This window comes from Delphinus delphis, chromosome 11 (assembly GCF_949987515.2).
Source record: "Delphinus delphis chromosome 11, mDelDel1.2, whole genome shotgun sequence".
In the NCBI taxonomy this organism is placed as follows: Eukaryota; Metazoa; Chordata; class Mammalia; order Artiodactyla; family Delphinidae; genus Delphinus; species Delphinus delphis.
In genome coordinates, this window is record NC_082693.1 from 8,153,372 (window position 1) to 8,181,040 (window position 27,669).

General features: G+C 37.9%; 1 protein-coding gene across 1 annotated transcript in view; it reads right to left on the reverse strand.

Annotated features, from left to right (window-relative positions):
• Positions 1–27,669, reverse strand: part of LOC132433491 (alpha-2-macroglobulin-like) — a 40,504-nt gene that overhangs the window by 7,668 nt on the left and 5,167 nt on the right. Inside the window, exons 3-28 of the mRNA XM_060024289.1 lie at positions 27,510–27,669; positions 27,296–27,348; positions 25,606–25,626; positions 25,173–25,341; positions 24,642–24,726; positions 23,192–23,312; positions 22,312–22,426; positions 22,056–22,165; positions 19,839–20,000; positions 18,218–18,445; positions 17,906–17,975; positions 16,637–16,779; positions 15,449–15,598; positions 13,381–13,548; positions 12,320–12,428; positions 10,625–10,745; positions 7,333–7,561; positions 6,474–6,600; positions 6,000–6,121; positions 5,531–5,582; positions 3,507–3,590; positions 3,059–3,235; positions 2,647–2,734; positions 1,522–1,678; positions 684–758; positions 57–237 (exon numbers count right to left, since the gene is read on the reverse strand). Coding sequence (XP_059880272.1) covers positions 57–237; positions 684–758; positions 1,522–1,678; positions 2,647–2,734; positions 3,059–3,235; positions 3,507–3,590; positions 5,531–5,582; positions 6,000–6,121; positions 6,474–6,600; positions 7,333–7,561; positions 10,625–10,745; positions 12,320–12,428; positions 13,381–13,548; positions 15,449–15,598; positions 16,637–16,779; positions 17,906–17,975; positions 18,218–18,445; positions 19,839–20,000; positions 22,056–22,165; positions 22,312–22,426; positions 23,192–23,312; positions 24,642–24,726; positions 25,173–25,341; positions 25,606–25,626; positions 27,296–27,348; positions 27,510–27,669 — 3,277 coding nt within the window. The remainder of the gene's footprint in view (positions 1–56; positions 238–683; positions 759–1,521; positions 1,679–2,646; positions 2,735–3,058; positions 3,236–3,506; positions 3,591–5,530; positions 5,583–5,999; positions 6,122–6,473; positions 6,601–7,332; positions 7,562–10,624; positions 10,746–12,319; positions 12,429–13,380; positions 13,549–15,448; positions 15,599–16,636; positions 16,780–17,905; positions 17,976–18,217; positions 18,446–19,838; positions 20,001–22,055; positions 22,166–22,311; positions 22,427–23,191; positions 23,313–24,641; positions 24,727–25,172; positions 25,342–25,605; positions 25,627–27,295; positions 27,349–27,509) is intronic.

The following is a 27,669-nucleotide window of genomic DNA, read 5'->3' on the forward strand; positions in this document are numbered from 1 at the left end:
GGAATCCTTGATCCAGAGACTGTGGGATGGGAGAAAGATCCCGGGTGTGCTCTCACCTTCCTTTACGGCTTCCTCATCAAGTGACTTGAGGACTTCTCTCCTCTTTTCCTGGTTACCTGCCAGGGCAAAGGCATAGGCCAGCAGTGCCTTGGTGTAGACGTGGCTGCCTCGGGATCCTTCCTTGGCTGACTTCCAGGCTGACTCCAGGCAGAACAGGGCATTGCGGACGACAGGGTGCTGGGAAGGCAGAGCGAGAAGGGAGCGAGCTGTGTGAATAGGGGGGCTAGTGCTCCCGGATAAACACAGACCACAGCACAGAGGTCAGGAAGTTGTTGGAAAGCACTTGTCTTTCTAACCTCATTCTTACGGATAGAGAGAATAGTATTTTTTTTTAATCTGTTAGTCTCACATTCATAAGGCAGGAATATAGACCATATCTTTAGAATTCGTTCTGCATGTGTGGTGATGGTGGTAGTGGGGTTGCTAGGGGAAAAATAGACTAGGGTCATCACTGGGGAAGTGTAAATCTTTCTTAATGGACTAACTAAATTCTCTATTGATCTGGGAAGCATTGACATTGCATAGAAGGAATGCTGACAACTGGTTTTTAGTGGGGTGTTGTTTCAGACATCAGGTCAGCAGTTTCATTGCATCTAGAACGAGGCTTCAGCAAGGGCACCTACAGTGACAGGGAGAGGAATCTCCAGAAGGGCAATGGTGATATAGGCAGAGAGGGTCACTTCATCGTCCACTCCACCCTGTAAATATGAGAGAGAGACAGATTTGAATAATTTGAGGGACATTTATAGCGATACAAGCTTACCTCGGGAAACCAGAAAAATCTAAAATAAACAACCTAACCTTATGACTAAAGCATAAGGTTTAGGAAGGAAAGAAATCATAAAGATCAGAGAAGAAATAAATAAAATAGAAACTTAAAAAAATAGAAAAGATCAGTGAAACTAAAAGCTGGTTCTTTGAAAAGATAAACAAAATTGATAAACCTTTAGCCAGACTCATCAAGAAAAAAAAGGGAGAGGGCTCAAATCAATAAAATCAGAAATGAAAAAAGAAGTTACAACTGACACCACAGAAATACAAAGGGTCATAAGAGACTACTACCAGCAACTATAGGCCAATAAAATGGACAATCTAGAAATGGACAAATTCTTAGAAAGGTATAATCTCCCAAGACTGAACCAGGAAGAAATAGAAAATATGAACAGATCAATTACCGGTACTGAAAATGAATCAGTAATTTAAAAACTCCCAGTAACTTTTGAGAATGCTCTTAATCAGCTCCTTGTATTCTGCTGTCATGGAATTTGTCCTTACCCATATACATCCCCATGAAGCAAAGTATCACAGTCACTCTAAGTTCCATCCCCTCTTTCTTGGTGCTACCCAGGTTTTATTTTCTTCTGATACCTTCCTTAAGGAATTCTTATGTTATCACTTCCTCTCCTCATCCTTGAGAACAGTGTAATGGACAAATCAACACTAGCTCCGAGAACACTTCACCTTAATGGCATTGTTGAGCAGTGACCCAGAACTCCTGAAACAGCCACTGTCCCTCTGCTTTTGGGCAAGCCAGGTGAGAGCTTCGGTAATATGTGCTTCATCAATGAAGATATAGGTTCGAGCCTGGGCAAAACTCTTCAGTACAAAGGCTGTGAGCCTGAAGGGGAGGAAGTGATGATCACATTTACGTTGTTACAGTGGTTTTATAACCACATCACAGCAACAGGCTTCATAGGACACTTCTCACACTGACGTGAGTCATCTAACAGGAATTCACTTAGAGCTCCCATTGCCTTTACTTGATGACTCTGCTAGCTCTCGTACAGCTGACCCTTGAACGACATGGTTTGAACTGCATGGGTTCACTTACACATGGATTTCTTTTTTACTAAATATGTACTACAATACTACATGATCCCCAGTTGGTTGAATCCGTGGATGCACAACTGGGGATACCGAGGGCCGACTGTAAAATGATATGTGAATTTGCTACTGCTGAAGGTCAGTGCCCCTAACCCCCATGTGTTTCAAGGGTTAACTGTACTAATGTTACTTATTTTTTTATTTTATTTGAGTAAGGCTTTAAATCTTTTCTTCAGCGATTTTCTTTGTAGATGGCAGAATCTTCTCATACACAGCTCTTACATGCAGTAACTTCTGACATTGCTTTGCCTTAGGGATTTTAAAACGGTGTTTCATATCACTGGCTCCATCTCATTTCTTTCCTCCTATTATTGAATTTATTAGTGATTAAGATGAATATGATCTAAAAACATAAACTGAAGTGAGCATGGTTTATCTAGAAGTTATATGATATGTTTGCTGGCTATCTCATTAAAAAAATCATGGTTATGGGGGCTATTTTAGAAAAAAAAATAGCTATTTCAGAAAGAATACCTTGGTGTATTATGAACAGGATGAATTCTGGGGACAAATCTAACATACGTGTGTTTGAATCTCAGCTTTTTTGCTTGTTACCTTGCTAGTTTTGGTATATTTATCTAGTATAACCAACTATAGGCTTAATAATACATATCTGATAGGGGTCCTGGGAATATAATTTTGATAATATATGTAAAAGACCTGACACAAAAACAGGAGCTCAAAAAACTGTCTTTCCCTTACCAGGTGTTACCCTCATTGTTGCCATGTTGCTCCCCAAAGGTGCTGTAAGAGCCGTCATAGTGCCTGTAGAGCAGCTGTCTCTGGTAACCTGGAATGGAAGGTTAATGAAGCAACATGACGGGTTGTACATTCTGTAGCCAGAGAAATAAACAAAATGCCTTGGCATCTTGTGATAGTTCCTAAATTTTGCTGCAATGTGTTAGATGGTTCTGAGTCCTAAACATTTTATTGGAGGTTGGACACTGGCTAGGTACCATGAAGTCAACTGTCATAGTATTCTTATTATTGTAACTATCATAGTATGATAAATTTACATATCATAGAATTGATAAGTAACTCAAGCCTATTGGGGATTCCAAGCTATTGTTAAAATTGCACTGTGAAATTTTCACTCCCTTATTCAGTGACTCACCAGTGTTGAGGTAGCGAATGGCCTTGGACTTGATCTCTGCAGTCAGCTGCTGTATTTTATTTAGATAATCCAGAACGTAGATGTTAGGAGCAAAGAGGACCATATTTTGTTCTCCACAGCCATAGGGCATTTGGAGGAGATTTTGTGTATTTTGCATGACAGAGCCTAATATGTCTCCTAGGAAATGGGAGAGATGGGAAGTCATAAAGCTTATAGATTATAATCTATCAGAATCATTAAGAAGAAATGAATAATTAGCTAAGGTAAAGAAATGAGGAATTTTAGGAAGGGTGTCTTCGAGGAACAGAAGTATGATTGGAAGCAATAAGTAAGTCCAAAGAAGAAAGAAGTTAAAAGTATAGCTGTTATTTTGAGAAAGTATTTATGGAAAAAATATAGTAGACATTGTCTAATATAGTACAGTAGTCCCCTAGGGCTGGAGACTCACCCAAAACTGAGAAGGAGGCTCGGGCAGACTCTTCTACCACATTTGGTGGCAGCTTCAGAGATAATTTTTCAGACACCTCGGCACCTAGAGAAAGAAACAAATCAGCCACAATGAAGATGATTTCTGCTGTATATCTTCCTGAAGAGTTCCAAGACCCAGAAGCCAGAACTATGCCTTGTACCTAAACTTCTTCTGAAAAGTTGTCCCTCTTTTAATATTCCAGTTTTAAAAAATACCTTCAACATATATGAATGGGATTCTGAGATTTCTAGAACTTTCCTTCCCCAACCTCCTTGTATGTGGAGTTGCATTCCAAAAGAAGGCTACAAACTGACAAGTACCTGTGATGTTGTGATTCTGTTGTAATCATCCTATGGCTAACACAAGATTGTTATCACAAGGTGATATATTTCATGTCCATCCCCAGCCTCCTTACACAACAGTTGTATGCAAAAAACCCACTATGTGTATATAAGCAAAGGAAAAATCTTCAAAAAGTTCCTGAATTCTACCATAATGCTCCGTCTTTACTTCCATCAAATTTCACCAGATATGAAGACAGTATTTTTAATGGAACTGCTAGACATGGGGCTAGGGGTGAAGATGAACAGTATTTGACTCAGTGAAAATAAATTAACTGCTGCTGATAAGCATACATTTGCTGGCATTTTAATATTAGTGAATTACATGAAGATGAAAAAAGAAAAATGTATTTATCATTATACTGCATCCTGTCTTCATAAGATTAATAATAAAACTTTTGTCAAAGGGTACAAACTATCAGTTATGCAAGATGAATAAATTCAAGAGGTCTATTGTAAAGCATAGTGCCTACAGTTAACAATACTGTATTGTAAACCTAAACATTTGCTAATAGGATAGATCTTATATTATAAAAATATAATAATAAGAGAGTGGGAGGAAACTTTTGGAAGTGATGGATAGGCTTATGGTATAGATCGTGGTGACAGTTTCACAGGTGTATACTTATCTCCAAACTCATTAAGTTGTATACATTAATTATGTGTGTATTATCAATTATATTAATTACTGATAGTTATATAATTAAGTTTAATCATGTAGTTAAATACATAATATAATTATGTGTTAAATACATACATAGTTATATTAATTATGTATGTATTATTTGTATGTCAAAAACTTCTCTTCAAAAAAAGCTTTGTAAGAAAACATGACATATATGGATTTGGTAGTAAGGACTAAATTCACTTAAATGTAGAAATAAGGCTAAATAATAAGGCAATTATGTTTTTAGAATACGTTTTATATATTTTAAGTATTGACATGACAAAAAAGGTAATAAACAGAAATTAGTAGGTACAGAAAGGTAAGGAACACATGATGTTGATTAGACATTGGTTTGAGATGAGAACACATTGTGTTGATAAATTTCTTCGTGTACTAAATTTCTATAAATGTTTCTGTTTAGGAAATTCTCCACAAAGATAAAACTGTATCTTTTACTGTAAGCTTCTTTAGTCCCTTCCCAATGACTGATAGGATACTAGGTATAGGATTGGCACCAAACAAATATTGACATGACAAATGGTAAAGGCTATGGCAACCTTTTCTTCTGGAAATAGCATAGTCTCATTATCCAGTGTGGTTAGCTATGCAAAACTCAGTGTTGAAGGGGCTTGAATTCAGCTACCCATGTGTGGTATTACTAAATATCCAAGGAAATATCCCCTTTGGCAGTATTCATTTTGAATCTACCCACTTTCTACCTATAACCACATCATACACTGGTCAGAAGGACAATTTGATGTTTGCACAGGTGCTTAAGAAATAAAGACTCAGGATTCCTGGGATACGGATATTCAGCTGATCAAATTACTTGGCCTCTCTAAAAACCAGTTTCCTCAGTTACGAAATGGGTTGATGGTTCTTCGGGTCTTGCTTACCTCATAGGGAAAGTGTAGGAATGGTATATATAAAATACTTTGAACTTCAAATATTATATTCTAGTCAATGTTGTTTTAATTATGATGACTGAGTCTTACCTGATGGACAAAGCAGGGAGTTGAATGTTGCTTCCTTCTCTAGTCCTTCAGGCTTTAGGTGGAAAGAAAGAAAAGTTAGAAATGAGAATGGACTGACTTTCAGGACATGTGTGTTAATAGGGGAACTACAGGTTTCTTGATGAAGAGAAGGATTGGAACTGATTTTCAAATATATTATAGAAGCAAATTCTATAAGTAATATGAAGGAGACAGGTTGACAGATGAGAAAGGGAGGAGAAAATTACAAAGTAAAATCAAGAGAGAGAGACAGAGAAGCACACACAGAGAGAATCATATTGTGAAATATCCCATGAATATATATATATATATATATATATATATATATATATATTTCTTTTTTCATATATCTATTTTTTAGCCCTTCTTACCTAAAAGTTGGAACCCCAGCTGGATTCACCATTGTTTTTCTTGACTCACTGTGACTTATCAAATGGGCAGGCTTACTTACTTCCACCAACAGGGGCTTGATGACTGTGTCTTTCCTTCCATGTTCAGGGACCACAGCCACCTCGGTCCCACACAGCTCTTGAGACTCCAGTGCCTCTGCACTCACTGTGAAATTCACATTCCCTGGAAAAAGGGGCCAGTAGAGATGAGCACCATCTCTCTCTTCCTCTATGCCTCCAAACCCCAAGATTTATAAATGTTTAATGCTTTGTGACCTTATTTTTTTGTTTTATAAAAATATAGGAGCAGGAATGGAAGCAACATAGACTAGAGGCTAATGATACTGGGAATCCAAGGTGGAGCCGGAGGTGAGGGAAGCGGGTATATCCTTCTAGACATCCTAGAATGAAAGACAAAGAAAAAACTTCTACCATTTGGTGGGGGGTGGGGGCGTCTTTGCCTGGATATGAGGATCCCATAGACAGACACACACAGTCGTTGAGTAGAGAACTGCCTCTAGGAGGCTGTCTCTCACCTAATGACTTTGGGGTTACTGCCCAGGACACGGTTTGCCGGCCATTCCCACAGATGCATTGAGTCTCTTGTTCCGTCTCTCCTGGGACAGCTAGGAATGCAGGAGAGGCTTCTAGGTGCACACTGACCTGAAACCACGCATGAGACAAAAAGACAAATAGACCAGAGGGAAAGGGGGCCAAAGGAAGAATGGCTTGAAATAAAGCACATTGAGGGATTGGGTAGATTTCAGGTTGCCTAATACTGAAGATAATATAAATGAAGACTGGGCATCTTATAAGTGGATCTGACATCTAAACACTAGTATTTGGGGATAATCTGCTCTTTCACGTGGTAGGAGCAGAGGAGAGGAAAGTCATGATGGTGTATGTTTGTTGCCTGTGGAAGCTCTACTCCTTTGGCTTAGGATGTTGACCATACCCTCAGCCCTCCCAGCAGAGTATACAAGATTTATAAACAATTATGGGGAGATGCACATAAATAACTTTAAAAGTTAAGTTTAATACAGTTAGTCATATAAGAAAAGTTAAATATATGGGAATGTAGAGGTTGAAACCTTGGAGAGTATAAGACATGAGAATCAGCATACTGGTTTTTGTTGTTCATGTCAGAAATCTTCATGTTACACAAACTTCCTAACTTTAAAGGGTTATGATAAGGGTCAGAACCTTGTTTTAAGTTGCCATTTGGTATTTGGAGATACCAGCAACCATAGTCATATAACATATGAGTATCTCTGACAGTGTTATCTCCTGGTGAGCCCATCTTACACACAGGAGTTTGTCAGTATTCCCAGGAATGCAGTTTTTAATTTACTTGACTGTTACCTTGTGTTCAAGTTAATAAAGAGAAGGCCTTACCCAGATGCATTTGGGAAGGTAGTTTAACACAGTGGCCTTGAGTGTGAAGGCTTCTCCGCGGATCACAGAGTAGGGCATCGTGAGATCCACAAAGAAGGGCTGGAAGGCTCGGAGAGAGGCAGTCGGAGAGAGACCAAGTCCAGTGTCACTGGACAAGCAGAGGGCCCCTGCCTTCCACTCAGTGATGGTATCGGGGACTATTACTCCTACTTCAGCCACACCTGAGGAGCTGGGGAGGTGGCAATGTGCAGAACAAAAAGTAAGCAGTTAAATACAGGCACGCCTCATTTTCTTGCACTTTGCTTTATCGTGCTTTACAGATACTGTGTTTTCTTTTTTAAACAAATTAAAGGTTTGTGGCAACACTGCGTCAAGCAAGCCTATTGGTGTCATTTTTCGAACAGCATTTGCTTGCCTTATCTCTCTGTGTCACATTTTGGTAATTCTCTCAATATTTCAGATTTTTAAATTATTATTATATTTGTTACGATGATCTGTGATCAGCAATCTATGATGTTACTATTGTAATTGTTTTGGGGTGCCATGAACTGCACCCATATAAGATGGCAAACTTAATAGATAAATGTTGTGTGTGTTCTGACTGCTCCACTGACCAGCCATTCCCCTGTTCCTCTTCCTCTTCTTGAGCTTCCCTAGTCCCTGAGAAACAACAATATTGAAATTAGGCCAGTTAACAACCCTACGATGGCCTCTAAGCATTCAAGTGAAAGGAAGAATTGCACACTTCTCACTTTAAATCAAAAGCTAGAAATTATTAAGCCTTGTGGTAAAGGCATGTTGAAAGCTGAGATAGGCTGGAAGCTAGGCCTCTTGCACCAAACAGTTAGCCAAGTTATGAATGCAAAGGAAAGTTCTTGAAGGAAATTAAAAGTAAACACTTGAATGATAAGATAGCATAACAGCCGCATTGCCGATATGGAGAAAATTTGAATGGTCTGGATAGAAGATCAAACCAGCCACAATATCCCCTGAAGCCAAAGCCTAATCCAGAGCAAGGCCATAACTCTCTTCAGTTCTGTGCAGGGTGAGAGAGGTGAGGAAGCTGCAGAAGAAGAGTTTGAAGCTAGCAGAGAATGGTTCATAAGGCTTAAGGAGAGACGCCATCTCTGTAACGTAAAAGCTCAAGGTGAAGTAGTAAGTGCTGATGTAGAAGCTGCAGCAAATTATCCAGAAGATAATTAGTGAAGGTGATTACACTAAATAACAGATGTTAAATGTAGATGAAACAGCCTTATATTGGAAGAAGATGCCATCTAGGACTTTCATAGCTGGAGAGGAGGAGTTAATGTCTGACTTCAAAGCTTCAAAGGACAGGCAGACTATCTAGTTAGGGGCTAATGCAGCTGGTGACTTGAAGTTGAAGCCAGTGCTCATTTATCATTCCGAAAATCTTGGGGCCCTTCAGAATTATGCTAAATCTACTCTGCCTGTGCTCTATAAATGGAACAACAAAGCCTGTATGACAGCACATCTGTTTACAACATGGTTTACTGAATATTGTAAGCCCATTGTTGAGAACTACTGCTTAGGAAAAAAGATTGCTTTCAAAATACTGCTGCTCATTGACAATGCACCTGGTCTCCCAAGAGCTCTGATGGAGATGCACAATGAGATTGATGTTGTCTTCATGCCTGCTAACACAATAGCCATTCTGAAGCCCATGGATCAAGAAGCAATCTTGACTTTCAAGTCTTATTCTTTAAGAAATACATTTTGTAAGGCTATAGCTGCCATATATGGTCATTCCTCTGATGGATCTGGGCAACGTCAATTGAAAACCTTCTGGAAAGGATTCACCATTCTAGATGCCATTAAGAACATTCTTGATTCATAGGAAGAGGTCAGAATATTAACATTAACAGGAGTTTGAAAGAGGTAGATTCCAACCCTCATGGATGACTTTGAGGGGTTAAGACTTCAGTGGAGGAAGTAACCGCAGATGTGGTGGAAACAGCAAGAGAACCAGAATTAGAAATAGAGCCTGAAGATGTGACTGAATTGCTGCAATCTCCTGTTAAAACTTGAATGGATAAGGAGTTGCTTCTTATGGATGAGCAAAGAAAGTGGTTTCTTGAGATGGAAGCAACTCCTGCGGAAGATGCTGTGAAGGTTGTTGAAATGACAACAAAGGATTTGGAATATTACAAAAACTTAGTTGCCAAAGCAGTGGCAGAGTTTGAGACGATTGCCTCCAATTCTGAAAGAAGTTCTACTGTGGATAAAATGCTGTCAAACACCATTGCATGTTACAGAGAAATTGTTTGTGAAAGGAAGAGTCAATTGACGTGGCACACTTCATTGCTGTCTTGTTTTAAGGAACAGCCCCATCCCAACCTTCAGCAGCCACCATCCTGATCAGTGAGCAGCCATGAACATCAAGTCAAGACCTTCCACCAGCAAAAAATTATGACTTGCTGAAGGCTTAGATGAAGGTTAGCATTTCATAGCAATAAAGTATTTTTGATTAAAGTATATACATTTTTAAAGACATAATGCTATTATACACTTAATAGACTACAGTATAGTGTAAACATAACTTTTATATGCCCTGGGAAACCAAAAAATTCATGTGACTCACTTTATTGTGATATTCGCTTTATTGGAGTGTCTGGAACGGAACCTGTAATATTTCTGAGGTATACCTGTAAATCCTTTCTAGGAAGAGTACCCCTATATAAATGATTCTATTGTCATGACTTGAATGCACTTAGTAGAAATACCAATAATGGAGAGTATAATCAAGGCTTGAAATGGGAATGTATAAGTCCCTTTTTCCAAATCTGTTTTCAATTCTAGTCTATATCAGTCTCACCTTAGACATGTAGCTGTAGTATAATCTGTTATAGACGATATAGTGATAAATATGTAGTTTTAGATTGTTATTAAATTTTTTCTCTAAAATACTGTTCCACTGAGGGAAGGTTTATAATTTTAAATTCTACTACTACTGTGTAGAGCTGGCTTGACTGACCCTGTGCTTAACTCAGGACTGCCGAGCAATGAAGGATCTCTTATAGGTGTTAATCTGTGCAGTTCTTGGTTATATTTAGTCCTTATGCTCATTTTCTGGAAATCTTAGAATGACATTTGTGCAAAATTTCTGATACTAAATTAGATTAGTGAGACTTCATGACAGAAGTATTATACTAAACCTCTCCTGAACACAGCAATGTGTCCAAAAGATATACTTGGATATTGAAAAACTAGCTAAAAATTGAAAATTGTGAGGAATCTATATCGTTGCATCTTATATATGAAAGAAGTTACTTACTCTACTGCCACCAAATCCCAGATCCATGTCTCAGGGAAGTACTTCCGCACAGTCTCTGTGGGAGGCTCTGAAATATGTATTATATGCATAAGTTCATGAATTCTTCCCATTTCAGCTACGACTGCGGAGGAGACAGAAACAATAAATATAAAGATAAGGCTTATGAGAGGTTGTAGTAAGTGCTACAAAAGAAATAGGGTGATGAAATAGATAGGAACCAGGAGAGGACACTTGGGTATTAAGGGAAAGCTTCTTGGAGGAGGTGGCATTTTTAGATGAATTCTGAAGCATTACAGTAAGCTAGGAGTGGACTGGGGGAAGAGAATCACAATCAGAGAACAGTGAGACCTAGAGGCAGGACGAGTCTTGGATTGCCTGTGAAAGAAACCTAGAGGCAGAAAGGAGGCTCTGCAGCTTCTGCACCTCTGCGAGAGCAAAGAAAAATCGTACCCAGACATTTTGACAGTGGCTTTGAGAAACCGTTTGTAGGAGTGAGAGAATCAAGAATTTAAAAAGTTCTTTATTCCCTAATGTGACCCTTTATTCCCAAATGTGTCAGAAGATAAGACACAAGAGACAAGATTTGTCACTGGGACAAATCTTGTCCATCTATACACTTGTTCATACATAAATTTACTACAAATCTTATTGATAAAGGATTAAAGGATATAATTTATAAATACTAATAAAAATATACAATGATCTTTATTTAAATTCCGTATAGCCATTTGATTCTCACTGAAAGATTACCTTGATTTTTGACAAACTCTTTTGTTTGTACTCAACCTATATTCAACCATGATTTGACAGTATCAGACCATAAATAAATAAATGATTGATTACTCTATGATTCATCAAAGAAGTAGCCCATATCATTGACAAATGAGTGTGATTTCAATATGGATATTAGCTGATGTTTTGGGGAAGTTAAAGAGCTTCTTTTCTTGACTGGTGAGAATATAGTCCCAATTTGTGAATTTCTGTTTCTGTTTACATTATCCTATGCCTGGAAACTTTCCCTTCTCTTTTAAAACTCACACATCTCCATTTACTAGAAGCAAATTCTATATGAATGACTTCTTGATTCCTCAATCAGAATCAATCCTTTCTTTTATTCTTCATATCTGCACCTGTCTTATAACGCTTTTTACAGCCTGCCTTGTGTTCTTTCCAGCTGCATACGTGGGAGCTGGACACAAACAGAATTTTTTTGATTTGTATCACTATGTGACCTTGAGCAAGAACCTTAATATATCTAAATCACAAGTTCTTTTTTTTAATTGAAGTACAGTTGATTTACAATGTTGTGTTAATTTCTGCTGTACAGCAAAGTGACTCAGTTATACACGTATATACATTCTTTTTTTTTTTTCTGTTTCTCTCTTTTTTTTTGTACATTCTTTTTTATATTCTTTTCCATTATGGTTTATCTCAGGAGATTGGATATAGTTTCCCGTGCTCTACAGTAGGACCTTGTTGTTTATCCATTTTAAATGTAATAGTGTGCATCTACCAACCCCAAACTCTCAGTCCATCCCTCCCCCACTCTTCCCTCCCCCTTGGCAACCACAAATCTGTTCTCTATGTCTGAAATCACAAGTCCTTTTTAATTAATTTCATCACATTTTATCTTTTTTAAAGAATTATTTTATTTGGTTCAATATATTAGGCAATTAATTTTTCTTAATTTCTTACCTGGAGAAGATAACAGTCTTTGAGATGACTGTATTTCATATTGTTGAGGCTGTAGACATATTTTGGGTTTATGAATTTTTGAGTTGGTGAATACCTTTAAGCCCATATCCTGTAAAGGAAATCATCACCTAATCAGTACACAAATATCATAAAATATGTATATACACATACTTCTTTTCATTGAATTTAACAAACAATCCAACTAGCTTAATATTAATCTTTTTGTGTTTTTGGATTTGGAAGTTGTTTCTTTCAAACAGTGTCCCTGCCTCTTGTCACCCCAGCGTTACCTATAACTGTTACTCTAACACCCGCTCTAACACCCGTCTTTACTGTGCACTGAGGAAGCTCAGTCAGAATCCAACTTTTGAGCCTCACCACTGGCATCCTTAAACATGGGAAGCTAGCGCCATAAGCCCTGGTGCTGAGTATGTGTGGTTTAAGTACATTTCAGAGTAGCTGAGGTCATTCTCTCCTGCAAAGACTTTTTTCTTTGGAATACAAAGGCTTGCATTGTTTCACTTGATGTGTAAATATTACAGTTTTTCAGCTGTCTAATGATTCTAATCAGGTAGAACCATATGAAATTACTGATATTTGACCATTTTTAAAAAACTTTAATTGGAGTATGGTTGCTTTACAATGTTGTGTTAGCCTCCACTGCACAACAAAATGAATCAGCCATACACATACAGCTATGCCCTCCCTAATATTAAACTTTTAATGTTCACATGAGTAGAAAGGAAATTGATATACTTATAGAGATAATTTCATTCTGTTTTTAAACCTTTTTCAACAGTAATTATTTTACATGTGTAATATTTATAAATGAATGAAATGAATGAAGAAAAAAAACTTGCTTAATAATCCCAAAAGTTCCAGTCCTGGCTCTGTTGTTATTAGTAGATCTGCTACTATTAGTGACCTTGGAGAAGTCACTTGACCTCTCTATGTCCCATTACCCTCAACTATAATATGGAAGCATTAAAATAAATATTTTTTTCCATATATAATATTTTGTGAACCTTAAGAACTGACCATCAGCAATATAATGGACTTGCCTTTAGGAAGCTATACATATCTTTTTCATTTGTATTTGATACTGGGGAATACATGATCCCATTGACATAGACATTATGGTGACTGATGCAGTCTTCATTGTCTTCCTTCTGTTGATTTAAACGGTCAGGGAAACCGTGGAGGTCCTTTACTGGTAGCAGGTTATAAACCTGTACAAATGCAAAGGGCGAAAGGACAAACTTACTTGTGGCTTATTTTTCTTAAGTGCAGGGAGAAAAGAAAAGAATAATCACTACCAGACTTTCTTTGAGTGACTCCATTGCCTAGATAATTTACAGAGAAGATGATTTTGAAAACGTTTAACAATTTTAGGGAAAAAAACAATTAAAACATTCCTATCTAAGTACTCAGGATCATAATCTTCTGTTATGCAATTCAGAGGCAAACCCTAGACTCTGCTGGAATGAAATAAAACTTAATTAAGAGAACTTGAGGTTTGCTATATTTGAGACATTGTGCAACACTTCAGGATGACAGAATTAGGTAATAGTTTTGTCTCTATCTGGTGGTTAGCAACTTACTCGGTGTTTAACAAAGTAAATGGACAACATGTTCTAAACAGGCACATGGATAAGCATGTATCCTCTGTATCGGTCAGGACAGTATTTTCTTAGTATTACCCATGGGAACTAAATGCTCCATATCTTTATAAAATACATAAAACTTTAACTGTAGAATACTGAAAATGATACTTTCAAATTCACTTCAACGGGAAGAATAAGACAAACATAAAAATTCTGTAGGTGTTTTATATTTATAGGAGTTCAAAATTGTTTGATAAGAATAGATTAGCAAAGTGAGTAGCACAATGAAATGAAGCACTTTCTCAAAGGCAGCTCCTTCTTAGCATTCTCCATCTCCTCCCTCTGCTTTATTTTTCTCCAAAGCATATCACATAATTATTGTCTGTCTCACCTATTAAGTTCCATGAGTGCATGGATTTTTTTCTTTCTAGTAGTTCACTATGAGATCCCCAGAATTTAGGACACACCCAGAACACAGTAGGCACTAAATAAATATGTGTTGAATGAGTGACTTATGCTACTAGGTGCAAGTGTTTCATTAATGAAACATTATCAAAGATTGAGAGGAACCCTTGTTCTAACCCAGGTCTACTACTAGATACATGAAAGCTTCTGCTTTATTATTAACAAACTAATAGAATTTTCTGCTTTATCTATCCACTAGGATTGTTATAATTGAAAACAACTTTGAGAACTATAAAATTATGTTATACAAACATAAAACATTAATGTTAGCGTTCCACATATTCCCTTGCTTCCACTATGCACTTAATATCTCCTTTAGAAGTATTCTAATATTTTTAATTAAATACTATTGGAAGGACCAGAAAGTAAGAGATCTTTTCTTTTCTCTTGTAGGGAAGTAAAAACGTAACTTTCCCTTTATAAAATTTTGGTAGTGAAAAAAAACTTCAGTAAGAGGTTATTCCAATTGCCCTCATTGAAAATTTGAAGTAATGGGCAAACTACTATTAGGACACATTAAGTAGTTTCCCGTTGTTATACTAAGCATACCCTTTTGCTATTTTTCCTATTAACCCAGTATTTGAAAAGGTTTCATTTATTAATGTCATTTATCACATGGTAATTAATTTTTCCTAATTTTTATTAATCAGAGACAATACAGATCTTCCTTCAGAAATTGTGTTCATCTTGGGCATGCAGTGTTTCAACTGATACTATTCTTATTAAAAGAAGTTTGATATTTCACTTAGCCTGTGCAGTCTAAGTGCAGGTATATGTACCATTTCTGTTAGACTTTTTGAAATATTAAAACTAGTTTGAAAACTCCTACTATTGGTTTCATAAAGCTCTAGGATTTCAGGGATTTTGGATGGTGCATGATTTATACATTGATATTCATATGTAATATCTTCCTCACCAAAAAAAAGTGCACATGAAAGAGCTCAAAACTATTAACTCCTAGATAAATATAACTTTAATAGATGCTATCCCACTCAGGGTTTTTTCTTGCTCTGAGTCCCTGATGTGGCCCTTCCTGACCCCTGGGGCTGATGGAACTCACCGTGGCCACAGAGAGCTCGGCCTCAGGACTCATGAGCAGCACACTTTGGTCCACGGCGCGGAGGGCACAGAGGGACCGAGGGGAAGCGGTGACTTTCAGGCGGGCGTGGGAGGCTGGGAGACTCTGTGCTGGGCTGAAGTTCAAACCCACCTGTGGAATTGGGGACAAAGTCAGAAAAACAAATTTCCTGATTTACCCATGCGTTCACCAGCATTTCCTGGGTGCTCCGCAAATTCAATGCATAATCGCTTTGTTTGACTTTGTTGATGTTTGGCACCATGTAAGCCTTGAGGCCTTTGGTTCCCTATTTTGTCACTCTGATTCTCATCAGTTGAGCTATTATAATGATATCTGTTTTTATAAGTTATTAAATTGGAGATGCTATTTTTTACCTTTGATACATAGTGAGGTGTTCATTAACTAACTGTGGGCGGAATGCAAATGGTTCTAGATGCTCTTGTATTTTTCCTTTGGCCCTTTTGTAGTCTTATAAACTTGGTTACATGTTTTCCAACATTTCATCGTAAGAGAAGGGAACAAGGTACTCTGAACTGTATCATATGGTAAGAGACAGTGCATGAGAATTTTGCACTAGGAGTCAAGTGACATGGATAGCTTCTTTTTTTTTTTCTTAAATTGGGGTATAGTTGCTTTACAATGTTGTGTTAGTTTCCGCTGTACAACAAAGTGAATCAACCATATGTATACATATATCTCCTCCCTCTTGAACCTCCCTCCCACGCCCCCCCCGCCACCCATCCCACCCATCTAGGTCACCACAGAGCACCGAGCTGAGCTCCCTGTGCTATACAGCAGGTTCTCACCAGCTATCTGTTTTACACACGGTAGTGTTTATACGTCAATCCCAATCTCCCAGTTCATCCCACCCTCCCTTCCCCTCTCCTTGTCCACATGTTTGTTCTTTATGTCTGTGTCCCTGTTCCTGCCCTCTATTCCCAAATAGGTTTATCTGTACCATTTTTCTAGATTTCACATATATGTGTTAATATATGATATTTATTTTTCTCTTGACATGACTTCTTAGTGTGATCTGCCATTACCTTGCTGAAAACCTCTGGTGAATTCATTTAACCCTTTTGGCCCCAGTGCTTGCATGTAGAAAATAATTGATAGTGATAGTAACTTCTAGTTTTAAATGTTGAAAAATTTATGATATAAAACACCCACCTTGTTGGCCAGACAGTTTTCGACCTCATATTTTGCAGAGTCACCAACCACTTCCCCATCAGGTAAAATGGCAAAGATGAGCAACCTAGCGACGGGAGCAATGTCTGACTCCACAGGGACTGACAGGGGAAAATGGCCTTCCACTGGAGCACAGAGAGAATGAAAGGAAGTGGTCATGGGTTAGACAGCTCAGGGCTGAAATAACACTTTTCTGCTGTACAATGTCATTTTAGGAGCCTGGTCTGGTTGATGACTCTATTAGTAGATGTAACAGATATAAGAAATAGTAGATGTAATAAATGGATGGCTATCTCTAAGAATCCTGGCTTAAAAAAAAAACAACAACCTTATCATAGCCCCCCATCTTCTCTCAAAATCGCATAATGATTTCTCCCCAGTTTGAAGCTTGAGTTCATCTATACAAAGTTCTGATGCTATCTAAGGATGTGGAGACATCCATTTGGCTACCATTTGATCTAGATTTTACACTAGAGAAGGGAAATAGTACTTGAAGTTGCGAGATGTAATAGTAAGAGTTTAACACATTGTATTTACCCCTATATCCTCTTTAACTTTCTATGAACCAGATATTCTATTCTTTCTTCTTAAGAGGAGTACTGAGCTCCTTTGCAACTTATTTTTTGGTGCCTACATAGAACTGTTAGAAGTTGCATCGAACTTCTCTACTATAGTGCTTCTATGTTGCTACAAAGTAGCAACAAAAGAGTAGTTCACTGATAATTTTCTTAAGGGAACTTTTAGACTCCCTTAGGATAGGTGAAACCTTCAGAGGATTATATTGTTCCACATTTGTTCCTGGGGAGAGTCCAGTTTACCTCTTCATAAAATCATAGCTCTCTTCAAAAGGGAAATATGATGTAAAGATATAAATGACTCAGCACAAGACCTAACATATAGAAGACACTCCAAAGTTTTACCTTCTCTCCATTGTCTAAAACAATTTTGAAATGTCATTTTGAGAAGGAGGTCCATGACTATTTATGGTTTGAAAATTTGGAATAAGCATAAATTATGAAACAACTAAACACTTTAAATAATCTGAACAGAATAACCTGAAAGAAAAGAAAATAAATATTTGATAAAGGGTTTAAAAAAAGAAAGAAACATTATTGCTTTCCCCTTTCAACTTCTTTATTAGGGTTAGATGAAAATTCTCTCTCTTTATTTGAAGCTATTCCTGGTATTTCTGCAGTGTAAGGTTGCAAGTGACTGAGTATGGCAGAAATGGGGAATTATGGAAATACTCACTGTCTCCCTGGTGCACGGGCAGGGGCAGTACGTGAGTCCCAGATCGGACAATGTCTCCCTTTGCCATTACCTGCAAAAAAGGAAATGAAAAGGGATTTAATTTGCCGGACAGATATCTGACCCCAAGTCTTGCTCTCTATGTGATATGCTTGTTTTATTGAGCCCCTGCTGGCAATAATTAGCCCTGAGAGAAGTCAGACTTTCAAAAGGAACATGGTTAAGAGGTCAAAGTTGCGATGCCTAAAGAGCTTCATAAATCCTTGCTCACACAGGAGTTTACAGATGAGTCAGAGTAGTGGCCTTCCTTCTCACCAGGTAATAGAACACGAGCTCCTTCAGCTCCTGCAGGGCCTGTCCATTCAGCATATAATGTGCTTGGACTGTCTGAGCTCGGCCGCAGGGCAGTTCACGAGGCAAGGGCTCAAGGTGGACAAAGCTCTTGCTTTGGGAGAATACAAGATTAGCAGTGTGATAAGCTTCTTCATACTCTTCTGACAGCCACTGGTAGCCATAGCAGGTACTATGATCCTTGTGTCTGACCTAATGAATTAGAAAAACAATATTATCTTATAGATTATATGTCATAGAGAATCAGTGTGCTCCAGAATTGCATTCGTTTAGTATCCTACCTTAACTAGTACCTAGAAATCTGGTGCTCCACACTCAAAAGTGAGAGAGGAGGGTCCCTTATTTTGTTTATCAGTATTGCAGGCCTTTACAGGACGGAGGCTCCTTGAGTTGGTATTGATTTTTACATTTGTGAAGAGCATAAAAGGAGGCATCCTTTGCTCTGATTAGCTTGGCTTACACTTCTTTGGCTACTTTACCTATTCAGACAGAGACATTGGAGCTATGAAACCTCACTGAGGAGACTAATCCTCAGAAACGGAAGAATTGCATATCAGAGAGTAGGTGCCTCATTTATGATGGGTTTCAAATGGGTATTATGAATAAATGTAATATTGCAACCTTAGGGGTCTGAGAACACTTTCTGTAAATAGCATTGGTTCAAGAGTTGAGTTAGTGAAGTAGTTGAAGTCTATACTCAACTCTTAGTTATTTGCTCTTAATATAGAGTTGAGCCAGGATTTTAATCTAATTTATCTGATTCTGGAACCTACACTTAAAAAAATTGTGGTAAAAAACACAACATAAATTACCATCTTAACCATTTTAAAATGTACAGTTTGGTAGTGTTAAGTAATATGCAGCCCATCTCCAGAATCCTTTCATCTTGCAAAACTAAAACACTGTCCCCATTAAATACCAACTCCTCATTTCTCCTTCTTCCCAACCCCTGGCAACCACCATTCTACTTTCTATTTCTATGGCTTTGAGTGCTTTAGATACCTCATGCAAGTGGAGTCATACGCGATTGGTTTTTTGTGACTGGATATTTCACTTAGCATAATGTCTTCAAGGTTCGTCCACACTGTAGCCTGTGACAGCCTTCCTTTTTAAGGCTGAATACTATTCCACTGTACATATATACCACATTCTGTTTATCTGTTCATCTGTTGATGGATATTTGGGTTGCTTCCACCTCTTGGCTACTGTGAATAGTGCTGCTATGAACAGGGCTGTGCAAGTATCCCTTTGAGATTCTGTTTTCAATTCTTTTGAAGGTATACTCAGCAGTTAGAATACTGGATCATATGGTAGTTCTCATTTGGGGGGACTGCCACGCTGCTTCCCACAGCGTTTGCACGATTCATGTCGCTACACGCGAGTGCACACGTGGAGCCCCCACTTTAGCCACAACACTATACTGCCTCCTTTTAACAAACTTTTTCAAAATTGACCTTGAATTGGTTTTTAGTTTCGCATTTTTTTTTCCTAAGACTAAACACAACTTGGAAATGCCATCACTTTTCGGTTGCAACCTTTCTTCCAAGACTTCTTCACATCATTGGTAACTTCCCTCCAAACTTACCCTGACAGTGAGGGAGGTGCCCGTGATGCTGGTGGTGTTGATGGAGAACTGCACCAGGCCGTGCTCATCAGTGGTGGCGTTGGAGTCATAGTGGGCTTCCTCTGCTGTGATGAAGATGAGTTTATTTGGTATAGGGACACCTTTTCCATCCGCTAGGCGCACCTGAAGATTAAAAGCTGCAGATCAGTTATGTGGCTAATATCCAATAGACACCAAACATTCATTTTATTACAAATATTTATTGAGTGTGTCCAATATGTCAGACATGGTTCGAGGCATTGAGGCTACAGCAGTGAACAAAACAAAGTTCCTTCTATCATAGAGCATACGGTCCAGTAAAAGAGATAGCTGCTAAATAAATGCGTAATATATACTTATTTAGTGGTAATCAGTCCTAAGACGAAAAATAGTGTAAAAGGGTAGAGAATGATGGAGATAATAGAGGTGACCTGAGAAATGTATTCTGTGGATATTTTGAAATACTCTATATATTATATATAACTTTTGGAAAGTCACAGACCACAAGAGCCATAATGAAAATTTTTAACCCATTAGTCAAATTTAATTGAGCCTCAAATACTTATTTTATGGCAGACCATTCCCTTTCTACAGATTAGTGTTCTGAGATTTAATATTAGTAATTGCTAATTGCTAGTAATTGCTCCTCTAGTTTTATATATGATATCTGCTTCTTGACCTAGATTTGCAAACTTTTGGAAGGTAGGTAGATTTTATGAGGTACTTCCCATCTGAAAAATGTAAAATTGAAAAGAAGCATAGAATATTAAATAAGGGCCTAAAGTCAAATTACTGCTAATACTGAACCCAGAAGATTAGTAGCTCAGTTCAGATTTTAAAGATGGTGATTTTTTTTCTCAGTATAAACTACTTTTGGTAGAAGGAAGCACAACCAGCAGACTTGGATTAGTATTTGTAATTGATTAACAAGATCTAAGTTTGCTAATGAAATGTCAGCTGTATACCAGGATAGGTACAAAATTCTGATTCTTTCACTTTTGGTGAGAGAGTCTTATGATAATAGGATAGTTATTTAGCAGGAATAAAATCTCAAAAAAGTACAATATACTTCTGAGAAGTTTAAAGAAGTGAACTTTCATTTTAGGAAGTCACCAAAGTTTCTGAACATGTTTGCTGTCATAGCATAATCAAGACATTCTAAAATTTATTCCACTACTCTTTTTGTGGAGCCTGGTCCCTCTGTCTTTTACACTCTCCACAGCTGACATCTTATAATATTTCCATTAAAAACAGGATGCACAGTAATTACGCATGGAGGTACATACAACTCTCATCTCAGACTTCTGGAGTCCGAAAGGTCCATTAGCACATCTGCTTATAACAGTAAGCAGAAAAATAACAGTAGCAGATTTTTTTTGTAGATCTGAGAGAAAAAATTTATATCTTTAAAATCTGGGTATACTTTATTATTATTTTTTTTTTTGCGGTACGCGGGCCTCTCACTGTTGTGGCCTCTCCCGTTGCGGAGCACAGGCTCCGGACGCGCAGGCTCAGCGGCCATGGCTCACGGGCCCAGCCGCTCCGTGGCATGTGGGATCTTTCCAGACCCGGGCACGAACCCGTGTCCCCTGCATCGGCAGGTGGACTCTCAACCACTGCGCCACCAGGGAAGCCCTGGGTATACTTTAAATAGCAGTATTTTACCCCTCTGTGTACTGTCTTTAAAATATACTTGCTAAAATAAAACAAATATATTTGAATAAGTATACTTGAGTAAAATAAAATATACTTGAAAAAGTAATGTATATGTAATATCCATGAAAGAAACACCAGGTACAGCAGAATCTTTTATATTTCAAAATAAAAATGAAAGCCACCTACCCACCCATTTCCATACAAAGTTAATGTTAGAAGGATAATGTGATCGGCTATCAGGAATTTCGAGACACTTTGTGAAAAAATATTATAAAAATCTGAGACTGCCTGGTAAACCCCATGGGAAAGAGATTGAGTGACATCACTCAGTGCTGTTCCCAAAACCTTCTAATTTTGATAGTGCTTTAGAATGGTTTTATAGATTTGATGTACAAATTTAGAGGAACAAATCTATTTTATGTGGGTTTATACCCTTGATTATATTAATCAACAGATAATATTAACCAGGTATAGTTTTAGCAGAATATGTTGTACGTATTAGGTGAGAGTACAGTTTGATTTGTGAATTGAAAAATACCTCACCTGCCCAAAGAAGGGAATCCCTCGTCTAGCGTCTGAGTCTACTTTCACAAATGAGAGTTTGGTTATGGTTCTTGTTATTTCAGTGGTCCCTTTTCCAGTTAATTCCACCTCTGAAAAAGAAGGAAAAAATAAGTTCACTTTTGGAAGGATGCTCTCCCTGAACTTATACTACTTCCTCCCTTTTAGTTCACTGTTTGGCAAAGGAACTAAATCCATGTCCATTGTTCTTCCTCCCATACCCATGAGGTATACACACCTGTTCCTTCTTCTTGAATCTTGGCCTCCACTTCAATTTTCATTTCAAACTCTTGTCTCTTCATTTGGAAGATCTTGGTCTTTACTTGCTGCGAGAAGCAGCCCTCGCTGTTTAGCTAGGAGGGGACGAAATAAAATACAAAAACATAAGACTGGACAAATCAGTGGTCAGTTAATCTGGTGGCATTTTTTTTTTTGAGGCAACATAACCTAGGAATTTTGTATGATGAGAACACAATAAATATTCTCTGGGGATTAATTATAATTACATCTCACAACAGTTTCTGGCTTATAACTGACAGGTGTATTCCTTAGTATCTGATATTCCCCAGAGTGAATGAGGTGAAGAAATGAAGAAATGCCTTAAAACTTGGGGGGTAATCTTACTGTAGCAGGCAGCTAACTCTTCACCGAAGCCTGGCTTCCCTTCCATAGTTTACAGCTGTGGCTGGGAAGTGGCTGCCCATCTGGGCACTGTGTTTCCCAGCTCCCTGGCATCTAGGTGGGGCCATGTGACAAGCTCTTGCTCATAGAAGGAGAGAAAAACTGACACCTTTCCCAGCCAAGGTGGTTAAGATTTGTATGCTTTTTTCTCCTTCCTTTACATAATTGGATGGATACTCAAGGCGGCTTTAGGTACCAGGTACTGGAGATGGTTCAACTTCAATCATCCTGGGTGCTTGGTGCACCAAGAATACCCACAATGGACAATTACAAGAAATAATTCCTATTGTGCTAAGTCACTGATTTTTAAAAAACGACTATAGCTAGCATAGAATTCTCTTACAGATTGGTCTCTTCCTGAGTTACCACCATGTTGTAACTCACTGCTCATCAACAGTGCCTGGGCTGTTAATCCCTAGGAGTAGTTTCCCACATACCTGCTGACTGAACTTCTCACAGACAGCATGTGATTCTCCACCAAAGCAGTTAGAAGGGTTACTGTACTTTCTGCACATGTTTATAGTCACATGTCCTGGGACAGGCTTCCCATATGTGTATCTGTCATAAGAACATTGCCAAATGGATCAAATCAGACATTGAACACCCCCATTTTCTACCTGTTTATATTTTCCCTTTAGCTATAGTATATTTTTAGACTCTGTACTTCCCTCTGATTTCTGCAGGGCTTATACAGTGTTGAGGGCAAGTAAACTAAGTAACGAACCTTCTCTTTTAGAAATTTCCAGTGCAACATGCTGGAATTTACTTCAGTCTTCTTTTACCATGTCTTTTTTTTTTTCTTAATCTCTAATTTTCAGTTTCATCTTTTAAAAAATATTTTTCTTTTGCCAAAGCTACACCAGATCTTAAGAGAAAAAACAATACCAACAAAACAAAACAAAGACAAGAAATAAACGCTCTCAATTCTACCTAGGAATATAAACTATTAATATGATGGTATCTCTCCTTCCATCATCCTCTTCCTATGTGTAGCCATCTCTGTTCATATAGACTTTTACTTGTTTACTTTTTACAAAAATGGGATTGTGCTATAAATGTATCATTGATAATTGCTGTGGTTTTGAGGGTATTTGTTCCTTCCCTATTCAAAATACCCTCTATATCTATATTTGCAAGAGTACTGGTTCACCAGCTCTGTGGGATCAGGAGCTTGGTGACCTTACTCTGAGATAGTGCTGGGGCAGGGACCCAGCTGAAGGTCTTTAGGACTGGTTTCTTCACTCTGGCTGTTCTTTCTGTACTGCTACTGCTGGGCTGCTGGAGATGGGAGCAATAAGATCCTAGAAACATGAATTTTCAAGGTTGGAAAAGACTGACTGTGAGATCATGTCTACTCTCATCAGTGAAAATGGCAGTTCAGAGAAGTATGTGACATGCCTTAGGTAGACAGATGAGTTAGACGACATTTCTGTAATACGCCTGTCTCTACAAATTCTGAATCTGAGCTATTTTTCCACTATGTATCCAAGGTCAAGTAAATGATCTGTTGATGATTGAATTTACTTTACAACCTGGTAAAGGGAAAGTCACTACACTTCAACACTATCTCATTTGTGTGTGTACATGTGTACGTGCATGCGCGAGTAGCTTTATTACTTTCAGAATCAATCCTATTAGCATAGCTTAGCTCTAGGAACAGTTGCCTGCCCCATGATAGTTATAATAATGTTGGAAAGGACATGAAAGAAAATAAGAAGGGAAATAGAAAAGCAACAGGAGAGGAAAGTTCTAGAGATGGGGATGCTCCCATGTATTTAAGGTATTTGTGCTGCACTGCTTCTAGACAAGCTAGTTAAAATATCCCAAAGGGTGAGTCTCCTTTAAATAATTCCCCTCGCCAAAGATTTTTTAAAAGTATAAACTCACAGGCCACACACTGACACATTCATCTCTTCTTCCAAGATGGTGATTATCCTTGGCACTCTTACTTGCACTTCAAACTTAGGAAGCACTGTTGATTGGAGGTAAAGGAAGTTGGTGATTGTTTTTCAACTTCTGGGGAATTGGTATTTCCAGGTTCTCATAACAATTCTCTAATCGTATTTTAGGGCCCTGAAAAGGTAGCCCACTTCTCCAATATATCCACCTTTCTCTCAAATGGAGATCCTGGTTGAAGGACTATGATGGATCAATGTAACCTTAATGAATTATGGGAGACTCCACTGGACTAAGAATGTTTTACATTTTTTTTGAAGATTAAAAATTGCTACAAAAAAATGCTATATGACATCCTATTCACGAATCATTGATGGTCCTCATTGGATTAGAAGTAATTGGTTCCACTCCAAGCCTAATCTCACCCGTGGGAAATAGAAAGTAATTCCAAAGAAACTCAAATTCTAGGCCCTAGAAGTTTAAATATGAAAAAACTGTTCCATGGTTTTGCATAATCCATACCAAATTCCTCCACGGTGAAGGGGTGCTCTGCCATTTCACCTGATTCCTTCTGTACCACCACCTTATAGGAGCCCTGAAAGGGCTCTGATGAGAGGGGAAAGGTCAACTGCTTGAGGCCACTCTCTACCTTGAGGTTCTGCCATTGCATGATGCGATTTCCTTTGGGGTCCTGTGGACACAGTAATTGTAATTTACAAAAGAGCCCAGAGCATGAGAGACAATAAAGGAAATCTATGGGGACTCCTATGTTATCCACAAAGAGGTGGGGAGGGGTGGGGAAGGGAGATGACTTGGAACCATCTAGTGTTACATGAGTTTGAAGTCTTCTCCCTTAATGACAAGTTTCTGAAATATTGTAAGAATCTCTCAAATAAGAACATTTTCCCTAAGTTTATTATTTGTGTCTAATTATGGAATGTTTCACATTGCTTACCTCAATATATACTAGTGGAATCTGAAAGACAAAAGAGAGAGAAAGGAGTTTAGAATTGTTCTTAGATATTCGCAGTTCTGATTTATAAGCAAGACAGCCTTATGCAGAATAACTTTATCTGTAGTAAAACACAGAAAAGTTCCAGATTAAGTTTTACAGAACTTTTGATTAATCCATTACAAGCAATTAATAAGTAATGTTAAGTACTTACTGGGTGTGAGCAACAAATGCATACGTGCCATTCATTAGGAATGGTATTTACTGATATGACTTAAATGCTTACAGTATCCCAGTGAAGAACATTCCTTTGCTGTGCTATTTTACAGATTGAGAAATCAACACTAATGGAATTATAAGTAACCATGTTCAGATCCAAATATTAAGGTGGGTCACAGAATTCTTAGGTAGTTCTAAGAATAAGGACGACTGGGAATAGCTCCTCTACTATCAACGCTTATTCATTTTTAAAACTAATATTTATTAAGTGCCTAACATGTGCTGTGTATCATTCTAGGTGCTATGAACAGAGCAATGCACAAAAGAACAACAGATCTGCTTTCATGGAGCTTACATTCTAATAGGGATGGATACATGAGAAACACAGTCATATATGAAATATATATTTTTGATATATATAGATATATATTTGAGATATATATGTTTGACATATATATTTGAGATACATATATTTTATATATATATTTGAGATATAGATAGATAGATTTGAGGTAGTGGTAAATGTCAAGAAATAAAAACAAAGCAGAGTTAAGCTGATAGAGTGAAGGGCTAGGTGTTTGATTTTAGATAGAGGAGTGTAAGTGGAAACCAGGAGACCAATTTCAAGGCTATTGTAATAGTCTTGTTTAGAGGTGATACTGGTCAGGACAAGGTCGTAGCAATTCATGTGGTAAAACATGGTCTGGATATATTTAAACTAACATGATTTTCTGATGAAATGGATGTGGGTGAGACGAAGGAATATGCCTTAATCCTTTGCCTGAGGAGCTAGAAGAGAAAAGTTGCTTCTTTCTCTCCCATCCCTTTCCCTTCTTCACCCCCTAGCAAAGATGGGTTTGATCAGAATCAGCAGGGAATTGCAAACTCTATGGCAAGGGAAAGAGAACACTTTTAAGAGGGGAAAAGGAAGTTGGGGGCGGAGGGGCTATAGTCAACAGAGTCCTTGGCTTTTCATTGAAAATTGCCTCTTTCTGAGATAAGAAAATGTGGTTGAGGACTAGATCTAGGAGAGAAAAATTAAGGCTTTGGTTTCTTGTCTACATTAAAATTGAGAGTGTTAGTCTTGAGGAACAAACATTGATTACACTCCCCTTCCTTTATAGGAGGGGTTTTGTGTTTAGAAAAAGTTTGAATCTTTGAGAAGTCATTTAAACCTAAGTTTTTTGATGGTTTATTTATTATATAGTGTATCTTTCTAGTTTGGCTAATTGAGAATTTTCTAAAGAGTAAGTTTGTGTGACAACTGACCAAGTATCAGTACCAAGAAAGAATCAGCTACTCTCTTGACCCAGAATACTGTTTTAAATGAGGATCTTGCACTATGGCAATGCCAGAAAGTACTGCTTTCAGTACCAGATTCTTCCTCTCCCTGGTTCTCTCCCAACACCAAAAACAAACTCTCAGCCTGTTTATATAGATAATAATAATTCTAGATGGATATTAGGACACTTACCAACTCATTCAGGGGGTGAAAATTTTCATCCAACAAGACAACACGAAATTTCACTGAAACAGAAATATTTTTCATGAGTCCCGGAAACCTGAAGCCAGGCCTATAGGCTAGTAAGACAGACTATAAGGGAACCAGGATTCCTTTGACTGGGGAATACACAGGGTAGGAAGATCTTTCTTTTTTGAAGTTGTCCTGACCATAGGCCTTTTTGTACCTGTCTGCTCTGGTTTGTAGATGGGTTTGTCTGTCTGGACAAAGACCAGACTCTCTTCATTTTTAACCAACACTGTGGTCCGCTTCTTGAATTCTTGCGTTGGTCCTTTCACTTGGATAGTGAGGAACATTACCTCCTCATTGGATGGAGATCTTGGGAT